A 12238-nucleotide genomic window follows, 5' to 3' on the forward strand; every position below is an offset into this window, starting at 1 on the left:
TCAGACAAAACGGAATCATTTGATCAACTGTTTGATGCCGTTTCAATGTGTTATGGATCGCATTTGTGCGGTTCATAGTCAACAGCTGTAAAAAGACGACCAAGGCCATGGAACAGAGGTGGTTCCAGCTGCTGACGGCCTCCGATTGCACATCTGTTTACAGCAGCATCCACGACTAGTGATGACGGAACAGCTGGTGAAGGGCTGTCCCATTTCACAGGAGAATGTTTCAACCCCCACCCCTTTGAGCTCTGTTTCAAGGGGTAGCACCAAGTGCAAGGGCCAGGGGGGAGGGGTAAGGGGGAGGGGTAAGGGGTGGGTTGGGCCTCAGCTTCAGTTCAGCCACCTCAGATAAATGTGGTGAACACACATGAGGCTGAGTGTAGAAGACTTACCACCCAGAAGAGCGTTGTGTGAGCCAAGGCCTCGTACTCAGGAATGGTGGACAGGACACTGAGGATGAGACAGGCCAGGACGATGAGGAACCTGAAAGAGCCAGAAGACCTGTCAGTGGAGGAGTGTACATTTGTATGACTTACACGTACGAGGGGGAGTCCAAACGTTCTCTGACAAATGGAATAAAAAGTTTATCAAAAGAACATGGTTTTTCTACATAAGCTGCATTCGAGTCTAAACACTTTTGTTCTCAGTGTTTCCATGTGTAGATTCCATCTGTGTAGAGTTAAAGTGGCTGCCTCTGACACAGTCTTCTGTCAGTCAATCAATCAAGCGGAGCCAGTGACGTCACCTGCAGACCGTCTACATTTGCTTATGTTTGTGAATCTGTACTTCTGTTGTCATTTCACCCAGTTAGGTGTTCATGTCCAAATGTGGTGAAGTTACTAAAAATATTTTCCTTTAATCAGAGCTTTAACGTCATCAGTCAGATGATCCAGACACAAACTGTCAAACATCACTGCTCTGTTCAGGTCAACATGTCACAGTTTCATACTGACAAAACAAAGTCCTCTGTGGCATCTGATTTAAGTGAGAACAACTTTAATTAAAAAAACACAACAACACCAAAAAACACTTTTTGACAAAGCATAGCAATACTGTATACTGTTGTCAGGAACAGTCTGTGACTGGATTTGAACAAACAGTCAAGGACGGAGAAAATACTGGGAAGTCTGTGGAACTGAAGTGTGTGAACGCACAGGATCAGCCTGTGGAGTACACAGGACACACACACACACACACACACATCTGACACACACACGCACACATCTGACAAACACACACACACACACATCTGACACACACACACACACATCTGACAAACACACACACACACATCTGACACACACACACATCTGACTCACACATGCACACACATCTGACACACACACGCACACATCTGACAAACACACACACACACACATCTGACACACACACACATCTGACTCACACATGCACACACATCTGACACACACACACACACACATCTGACACACACACACACACACATCTGACACACACACACATCTGACACACACACACATCTGACTCACACATGCACACACATCTGACACACACACACACACATCTGACACACACACACACACACACACACACACACACACACACACACACAGTCAGTATCCCAGTATCCTCCTCATCCTCCTCATCCTTCTCCTTGCTCCAGTCTAAGGTCACCTCCCTTCCAGCTCCTTCATCAGTCAGACGTGTGGACCTGCTGAACCTGTTCCACATAAAAATATGGGATTTGTTGAAGAGAAGGTTTTCAGCTGCTTTGATTCTTGACAAAACTCTACATCCTTTCTGTGTGCAGGCTTCTTCATTTTAGTGAGGTGAACTGATAATTGACACTTTGAAGACTCTCTGCTCTTCCAGTTGTGTAAAAAAGCGTCTTCTGTGGATCTTTTGTGGATCTTTTGTGGATCTTCTGTGGATCTTTTGTGGATCTTCTGTGGATCTTTTGTGGATCTTTTGTGGATCTTCTGTGGATCTTTTGTGGATATTCTGTGGATCTTCTGTGGATCATCTCCCTGGAACACCAAACTGACTGTAATGACCACATTTCACAGCTGCTTCTGAAAGTGGGCGGAGCTGCTGTTTAGTCCAGGCACAGCTGAGCTGGTTTCATTCACGCCTGTCTGTGTACACACCCACTACAACTCAGCAAGGAAAGCATGAGTACTAATGAAAGTGATCTGAAACAGTCCCAGCTGGTTTGTAACCTGTGAATATGAGCTTATTATTGAATCTGACAGAACAGATGATCTGTGATGATCAGTGACAATGAACAAGAGCAAAATGAAGAGTCTGAGCAACAGTTACATCAGCTGAGGACAAGAGTGACCTGAAGAGCTGAGAGGAAAAAGGAAACACAGCAATGAATGACAGACACAGACAGACACAGACAGACAGACAGATACAGACAGGTACATACAGACAGACAGACAGACAGGTACAGACAGACAGATACAGACAGGTACAGACAGACAGACAGACAGATACATACAGACAGACAGACAGACAGATACAGACAGACAGACAGACAGGTACAGACAGACAGATACAGACAGGTACAGACAGACAGATACAGACAGGTACAGACAGACACAGACAGACAGACAGATACAGACAGATACAGACAGACAGACAGACAGATAGAGACAGACAGACAGACAGATACAGACAGACACAGACAGACAGACAGATACAGACAGGTACAGACAGACACAGACAGACAGACAGACAGATACAGACAGGTACAGACAGATACAGACAGACAGATACAGACAGATACATACAGACAGACAGACAGGTACAGACAGACAGATACAGACAGGTACAGACAGACACAGACAGACAGACAGACAGACAGATACATACAGACAGACAGACAGACAGATACAGACAGACAGACAGACAGGTACAGACAGACAGATACAGACAGGTACAGACAGACACAGACAGACAGACAGACAGATAGAGACAGACAGACAGACAGATACAGACAGATACAGACAGACAGACAGATACAGACAGGTACAGACAGACAGATACAGACAGATACAGACAGATACAGACAGGTACAGACATGTACAGACAGACACAGACAGGTACAGACAGACAGATACAGACAGATACAGACAGATACAGACAGACAGACAGATACAGACAGATACAGACAGACAGGTACAGACATGTACAGACAGACACAGACAGATACAGACACAGACAGACAGATACAGACAGATACAGACAGACAGATACAGACAGACACAGACAGATACAGACAGACAGATACAGACAGACAGATACAGACACAGACAGACAGATACAGACAGATACAGACACAGACAGACACAGACAGGTACAGACAGACAGACAGATACAGACAGACAGATACAGACACAGACAGACAGATACAGACAGACAGACAGACATACAGACAGACACAGACAGATACAGACAGACAGACACAGACATACAGATACAGACAGACACAGACAGACACAGACAGACAGATACAGACAGATACAGACACAGACAGACAGATACAGACAGACAGACAGACAGACAGATACAGACAGACACAGACAGATACAGACAGACAGATACAGACACAGACATACAGATACAGACAGAGAGATACAGAGAGATACAGACAGACAGATACAGACAGATACAGACAGACACAGACAGACAGATACAGACAGATACAGACAGACAGATACAGACACAGACAGACAGATACAGACAGATACAGATTGATACAGACAGACAGACAGACAGATACAGACAGACAGATACAGACAGATACAGACAGACAGGTACAGACAGATACAGACAGACAGACAGATACAGACAGACACAGACAGGTACAGACAGACAGATACAGACAGATACAGACAGACAGACAGATACAGACAGGTACAGACATGTACAGACAGACACAGACAGATACAGACAGATACAGACAGACAGATACAGACAGATACAGACAGACAGATACAGACAGGTACAGACAGATACAGACAGACAGACAGATACAGACAGGTACAGACATGTACAGACAGACACAGACAGATACAGACAGATACAGATAGACAGATACAGACAGGTACAGACAGATACAGACAGACAGATACAGACAGGTACAGACAGATACAGACAGACAGATAATTGTACAAACCACTTAATAAAACTACTGACTGTCTGCAGGGCACAGATGTGATCACCCTGGTGTGAAGCTCCAGTGGTAATCGTCCAATCAGAGCACAGAGTCATGTCACCTGTTCAGTACGTTCATTTCACCTGCAGCCGTGATCATGAAGTCAACATATTCACACAGAAACAGTTCCAGACCACGTCGGTAAATAACACATGAACTCCAGGACTCAGGACAAGGGTTCCATCATAATAACTTCTATATGGATTTTATTTCAGACCCTTTTTTGCCAAAATCAATAAAGTTGTTCTTGTTCGTGGCTGGTGTCCTAGCGCCCCCTATGGACCAGCCTCCACTGCTGCTGATTACATGTATGAAACGAACTGCTTGTAATGGGGAAGGGTGGCTCAACTCCACACTTCCTGTTTAACAATCCTCTTGAGTTTTCTCGCCTTAATAATGATGTACAACGCACTGTTTCAGATTCATTTACATAAAAAATAATTTAAAAAAAAACACACAAAAAAGTGTTGACATCTGTAGTCAGAGGTGTTCAGTGCATGTTTTTCCACTGAAGTTGAATCCCACAGATAAAACCACTGCCTTGGTGGTTTCATATGTTTGTTGGTCTGAAACAGTGCATTAGAACAGGCTGCACCAGTGCTCTATTTGTCAGGGAACTCTGGTTTCAGTTCCCTGTGGGAGAGGACTGGATGACAGCAAGTAGGAAGAAAGCAGCTCATATATTCTAGATACAGTCTACACTTACTGATATTGATTTTTCTAAACAGGCCTTTGTTTGGTGGTAAGACCAGTAAAAAGCTCCAACTACAGCCTCGTCTACTTCTGTGGTCATGTGACTGTGATCATCTCCTGTCTCACATCTACACCTGAACTTTCCAAGGTTATTGTCCTTAATGAAAACTAACCAAATGACCAAAACTAGAATTGTAAAAACATTAACTGACATTTCATTAACTGAAATAAATAACAACTAGAATAAAATGGAAAAATAACATAACTAACTGAAACTGTATTGTGTGTTTACAAAACTAACTAAAACCGATAAAAATTATGGATAAAATTCCCTTCGTTTTCATCTTTGTCAATGTTGGATTGATATGAAATTAATTTATTTCCCTCAACCAATTTTAGCTGCTGTCTCCATCCGACACTTTTTGCTCCGTCACTTGTGTTCACTTGTGGTTTCCAGTCGTCTTCTGGTCCCCACTCTACCTGGAAACATGGAGACTAAAGCAGCAGAGTCCTGTCTGGGATTGATTTGAATAGGAGCACAGAGAAGAAGAGAAAAGAGACAACTGAACTACAACTGAACTACAACTGAACTACAACTGAACTACAACTAAACTACAACTGAACTACAACTAAACTACAACTGAACTACAACTAAACTACAACTGAACTACAACTGAACTACAACTGAACTAAACTACAACTGAACTACAACTGAACTACAACTGAACTAAACTACAACTGAACTACAACTGAACTACAACTAAACTACAACTGAACTACAACTGAACTACAACTAAACTAAAACTAAACTACAACTAAACTAAAACTAAACTAAACTACAACTAAGCTCAAAGTAAACTACAACTAAACTATAACTAAACTAAACTAAAACTAAACTAAAACTAAACTAAACTACAACTAAACTACAACCAAACTAAACTAAAACTAAACTACAACTAACTACAACTAAACTACAACTAAACTATAACTAAACTAAAACTAAACTAAACTACAACTAAACTACAACCAAACTAAACTAAAACTAAACTACAACTAAACTAAACTACAACTAACTACAACTAAACTAAACTAAACTACAACTAAACTACAACTAAACTAAAACTAAACTACAACTAAGATAAAACTAAACTACAACTAAACTATAACTAAAACTAAACTGCAACTAAACTAAACTACAACTAAACTACAACTAAACTAAACTGACAACTAAACTACAACTAAACTAAAACAAAACTACAACTAAACTAAAACTAAACTACAACTAAACTAAAACTAAACTAAACTACAACTAAGCTAAAAGTAAACTACAACTAAACTAAAACTAAACTAAACTACAACTAAACTAAACTAAACTACAACTAAACTAAACTACAACTAAACTAACAACTAAACTACAACTAAACTAAAACAAAACTACAACTAAACTAAAACTAAACTACAACTAAACTAAAACTAAACTAAACTACAACTAAGCTAAAAGTAAACTACAACTAAACTAAAACTAAACTAAACTAAAACTAAACTACAACGAAACTAAAACTAAACTAAACTACAACTAAACTAAACTAAAACTAAACTACAACTAAACTAAACTACAACTAACTACAACTAAACTATAACTAAACTAACTAAACTACAACTAAACTGCAACTAAACTACAACTAAGCTAAAACTAAACGACAACTAAACTATAACTAAACTAAAACTAAACTTAAACTAAACTAAACTACAACTAAACTACAACCAAACTAAACTAAACTAAAATTAAACTACAACTAAACTAAACTACAACTAACTACAACTAAACTACAACTAAACTAAACTAAACTAAAATTAAACTACAACTAAACTAAAACTAAACTAAACTACAACTAAGATAAAACTAAACTACAACTAAACTATAACTAAACTAAACTAAAACTAAACTACAACTAAACTAAACTACAACTAACTACAACTAAACTACAACTAAACTAAACTAAACTAAACTACAACTAAACTACAACTAAACTAAACTAAAACTAAACTACAACTGAACTAAACTACAACTAAACTAAAACTAAGCATTTAGAAAAAAATGAAAACTAATACAAACTATCAAACCTGCTCTAAAAACGAATTAAAACAAACTGAATTAGGGAAAAAAAGTCAAAACTAAACTAGAATGAAAAATCCAAAACTATTAGAACTTTGTAACATTGACTCACAAATCACCACATAACGCATAAACAAGAAGAAAATGTGAAGTACTTTTGCATCTGTTACATGGTTTTATAAACATCCAATAAACACTTGACACTTCAGGACCCTTCCAGTGTCAGTACCCCCCCCGACTCCAATTTATCAACTCACCAACTTATATTTTGCACTCTTTATAAAACTGACTAATTTGCATTAAGTAAAGTACTGTATTTGCACTACAATTATATATATATATATATATATATATATATATATATATATATATATATATATATATATATATATTTTTTTTTTTTTTTTTTTTTTTTTTTTTTTTTTTCACAGACTGTGTTCTTGTACATATCCACTCACAGTATAAATACTTCCATTTGTACTTTCTGTACATATTACAATGTAAAACCCACTGTAAATAATATATACATAAACATATGACTCACTGTATATAAACTCCAGTTTACACTCTGTACATATTCCAGAGTAAATCCACTGCAAATCTGAACCCATTGTTGTGTCCAGTGGACTGGTTGTCTCTAGTGGACTGGTTGTGTCCAGTGGACTGGTTGTCTCTAGTGGACTGGTTGTGTCCAGTGGACTGGTTGTGTCCAGTGGACTGGTTGTCTCTAGTGGACTGGTTGTGTCCAGTGGACTGGTTGTCTCTAGTGGACTGGTTGTGTCCAGTGGACTGGTTGTCTCTAGTGGACTGGTTGTGTCCAGTGGACTGGTTGTGTCCAGTGGACTGGTTGTCTCTAGTGGACTGGTTGTGTCCAGTGGACTGGTTGTGTCCAGTGGACTGGTTGTCTCTAGTGGACTGGTTGTGTCCAGTGGACTGGTTGTCTCTAGTGGACTGGTTGTCTCCAGTGGACTGGTTGTGTCCAGTGGACTGGTTGTCTCTAGTGGACTGGTTGTGTCCAGTGGACTGGTTGTCTCCAGTGGACTGGTTGTGTCCAGTGGACTGGTTGTCTCTAGTGGACTGGTTGTGTCCAGTGGACTGGTTGTGTCCAGTGGACTGGTTGTGTCCAGTGGACTGGTTGTCTCTAGTGGACTGGTTGTGTCCAGTGGACTGGTTGTCTCTAGTGGACTGGTTGTCTCCAGTGGACTGGTTGTGTCCAGTGGACTGGTTGTCTCTAGTGGACTGGTTGTGTCCAGTGGACTGGTTGTCTCTAGTGGACTGGTTGTCTCCAGTGGACTGGTTGTGTCCAGTGGACTGGTTGTCTCTAGTGGACTGGTTGTCTCCAGTGGACTGGTTGTCTCCAGTGGACTGGTTGTCTCTAGTGGACTGGTTGTGTCCAGTGGACTGGTTGTGTCCAGTGGACTGGTTGTCTCTAGTGGACTGGTTGTGTCCAGTGGACTGGTTGTCTCTAGTGGACTGGTTGTCTCCAGTGGACTGGTTGTGTCCAGTGGACTGGTTGTCTCTAGTGGACTGGTTGTGTCCAGTGGACTGGTTGTCTCTAGTGGACTGGTTGTCTCCAGTGGACTGGTTGTGTCCAGTGGACTGGTTGTCTCTAGTGGACTGGTTGTCTCCAGTGGACTGGTTGTCTCCAGTGGACTGGTTGTCTCTAGTGGACTGGTTGTGTCCAGTGGACTGGTTGTGTCCAGTGGACTGGTTGTCTCTAGTGGACTGGTTGTGTCCAGTGGACTGGTTGTGTCCAGTGGACTGGTTGTCTCTAGTGGACTGGTTGTGTCCAGTGGACTGGTTGTGTCCAGTGGACTGGTTGTCTCTAGTGGACTGGTTGTGTCCAGTGGACTGGTTGTCTCTAGTGGACTGGTTGTCTCCAGTGGACTGGTTGTGTCCAGTGGACTGGTTGTCTCTAGTGGACTGGTTGTGTCCAGTGGACTGGTTGTGTCCAGTGGACTGGTTGTCTCTAGTGGACTGGTTGTGTCCAGTGGACTGGTTGTCTCTAGTGGACTGGTTGTGTCCAGTGGACTGGTTGTCTCTAGTGGACTGGTTGTCTCTAGTGGACTGGTTGTGTCCAGTGGACTGGTTGTCTCTAGTGGACTGGTTGTCTCTAGTGGACTGGTTGTGTCCAGTGGACTGGTTGTCTCTAATGGACTGGTTGTGTCCAGTGGACTGGTTGTCTCTAGTGGACTGGTTGTGTCCAGTGGACTGGTTGTCTCCAGTGGACTGGTTGTGTCCAGTGGACTGGTTGTGTCCAGTGGACTGGTTGTGTCCAGTGGACTGTTAGTCTCTAGTGGACTGGTTGTGTCCAGTGGACTGGTTGTGTCCAGTGGACTGTTAGTCTCTAGTGGACTGGTTGTCTCCAGTGGACTGGTTGTGTCCAGTGGACTGTTAGTCTCTAGTGGACTGGTTGTGTCCAGTGGACTGGTTGTGTCCAGTGGACTGGTTGTCTCTAGTGGACTGGTTGTCTCCAGTGGACTGGTTGTCTCCAGTGGACTGGTTGTGTCCAGTGGACTGGTTGTGTCCAGTGGACTGGTTGTCTCTAGTGGACTGGTTGTCTCCAGTGGACTGGTTGTGTCCAGTGGACTGGTTGTCTCTAGTGGACTGGTTGTCTCCAGTGGACTGGTTGTGTCCAGTGGACTGGTTGTGTCCAGTGGACTGGTTGTGTCCAGTGGACTGGTTGTCTCTAGTGGACTGGTTGTGTCCAGTGGACTGGTTGTGTCCAGTGGACTGGTTGTGTCCAGTGGACTGGTTGTGTCCAGTGGACTGGTTGTCTCTAGTCGACTGGTTGTGTCCAGTGGACTGGTTGTGTCCAGTGGACTGGTTGTCTCTAGTGGACTGGTTGTGTCCAGTGGACTGGTTGTCTCTAGTGGACTGGTTGTCTCCAGTGGACTGGTTGTGTCCAGTGAACTGGTTGTCTCTAGTGGACTGGTTGTGTCCAGTGGACTGGTTGTCTCTAGTGGACTGGTTGTCTCCAGTGGACTGGTTGTGTCCAGTGGACTGGTTGTCTCTAGTGGACTGGTTGTCTCCAGTGGACTGGTTGTCTCTAGTGGACTGGTTGTCTCCAGTGGACTGGTTGTCTCTAGTGGACTGGTTGTGTCCAGTGGACTGGTTGTGTCCAGTGGACTGGTTGTCTCTAGTGGACTGGTTGTGTCCAGTGGACTGGTTGTGTCCAGTGGACTGGTTGTCTCTAGTGGACTGGTTGTCTCCAGTGGACTGGTTGTCTCTAGTGGACTGGTTGTCTCCAGTGGACTGGTTGTGTCCAGTGGACTGGTTGTCTCTAGTGGACTGGTTGTGTCCAGTGGACTGGTTGTCTCTAGTGGACTGGTTGTCTCCAGTGGACTGGTTGTGTCCAGTGGACTGGTTGTCTCTAGTGGACTGGTTGTGTCCAGTGGACTGGTTGTGTCCAGTGGACTGGTTGTCTCTAGTGGACTGGTTGTGTCCAGTGGACTGGTTGTCTCTAGTGGACTGGTTGTCTCTAGTGGACTGGTTGTCTCCAGTGGACTGGTTGTGTCCAGTGGACTGGTTGTCTCTAGTGGACTGGTTGTCTCTAGTGGACTGGTTGTCTCCAGTGGACTGGTTGTGTCCAGTGGACTGGTTGTGTCCAGTGGACTGTTAGTCTCTAGTGGACCGGTTTTGTCCAGTGGACTGGTTGTGTCCAGTGGACCGGTTGTGTCCAGTGGACTGTTAGTCTCTAGTGGACCGGTTGTGTCCAGTGGACCGGTTGTGTCCAGTGGACTGGTTGTGTCCAGTGGACCGGTTGTGTCCAGTGGACTGTTAGTCTCTAGTGGACCGGTTGTGTCCAGTGGACCGGTTGTGTCCAGTGGACTGGTTGTGTCCAGTGGACTGGTTGTGTCCAGTGGACTGTTAGTCTCTAGTGGACTGGTTGTCTCCAGTGGACTGGTTGTGTCCAGTGGACCGGTTGTGTCCAGTGGACTGGTGGTCTATATTGCGTCCAGGTCCACATGTTCTGGGTTGATGTCAGAAGTGTTGGTCATGAACACTGTACAAACTGAAGCCAGATCCCCTGCCTGTGTTCACTGCCTTGTCCACTAAAGCTGAGTCTGAGTGTGAACTCTTAGATGCATGGTGGTAACAGACCGTGGTATGAGCGTACATCTGCCTGTCAGAGGTCGTCTCTGGAAAACTTCAACAGTCACATAGAAAACATACAGGAGGCAGGTTTTAGAACCTTTACTACAGATAAAGCATTTATTCAACATCCGTCATTTTATACAAGGGGTTTTCAAAAGGTTTGTGGAAAAAGAACATAGCACTGACATGGTTTAACCCAGGGTTCTAATCTCCTGTTCTTTCAGGTTCCACATTCAGTCTGATCTGATCTGATCTGCAGTGGACCCAACCAGTGGAATAATAACAGAAGAACCTAGAAATAATGACAACTGCACATTTTTGTCTGTGTTTTAGTGCAAAAATAACATGAAATGATGAAAATACTTACTTTTATAAACTATCCAAACATAAAAGATGTGAATAACCTGAAAAAACAGACATTTCTTCAGATAAATCAGTGTAATTTTCTCAGTCTTCTTCCTCCACTTCTCATTAGTCCATGTGCATTCTGGATCAGATCTCCAAAGACACTAAACACTGAGGAACAGGAAGAAAAGAGTTCAAACTGGACTGAATTTAATACAGACATTTCAGGTTGGACACATTTGTTCAGGTTAGTCACATTTTATTGGTACAGGAGAGTTTGGAAATGGAAAGAGTTTCACAATTTAATGTGATTTTTTCACTAAAACAAAGACAAACATTTGCAGTTGTCATTATTTACAGACATAATGTAATTTTATTTTTCTCACATCAAGCAAGAAGAAAACATGGAGTCCTTCTTTTTTAAAGGTTAGGTTCTCATTCGACTGTAGATCAGATTGGTCTGGATGTGGAACCTGCACTAAAATGAGTTCCCAGCCTGGACTGTGGAAGTTTGACACTTTGTAAACTCATCCCAGACGCTGCACTGGAACCTCTGGTGGGCTGCATGCTTTATGGGTCGGTTCTGCTGCCTGTCACGACCACATCAACTGTCCGTTTACACATGTGACTTGGACAAACTGCCCCAAAGGCGTTGGCACAGACGTTCAGAGGCATTCTGCGCCTCAGATGGGCTAAGTGCGTTAAAATCTTTAATAATATTAATCATGATGATGGATTAGTCCATTTGAATGCACTAGTTTTGACAGCCCTCATAAAAAGTA

At 42.9% G+C, this 12238-nt stretch overlaps 1 protein-coding gene across 2 annotated transcripts in view; it reads right to left on the reverse strand.

Annotated features, from left to right (window-relative positions):
• Window positions 1–12238, reverse strand: part of kcnq1.1 (potassium voltage-gated channel, KQT-like subfamily, member 1.1) — a 293916-nt gene that overhangs the window by 235774 nt on the left and 45904 nt on the right. For both annotated transcript variants that reach the window (XR_003935077.1, XM_030130954.1), the window contains exon 2: window positions 396–486. Coding sequence is in view for 1 of the 2 variants with exons in the window: in XM_030130954.1 (XP_029986814.1) it covers window positions 396–486 (91 nt within the window). In the remaining variant the exon portion in view is untranslated. The remainder of the gene's footprint in view (window positions 1–395; window positions 487–12238) is intronic.

The sequence above is a fragment of the Sphaeramia orbicularis genome, chromosome 3, assembly GCF_902148855.1.
Source record: "Sphaeramia orbicularis chromosome 3, fSphaOr1.1, whole genome shotgun sequence".
Lineage (NCBI taxonomy): Eukaryota > Metazoa > Chordata > Actinopteri > Kurtiformes > Apogonidae > Sphaeramia > Sphaeramia orbicularis.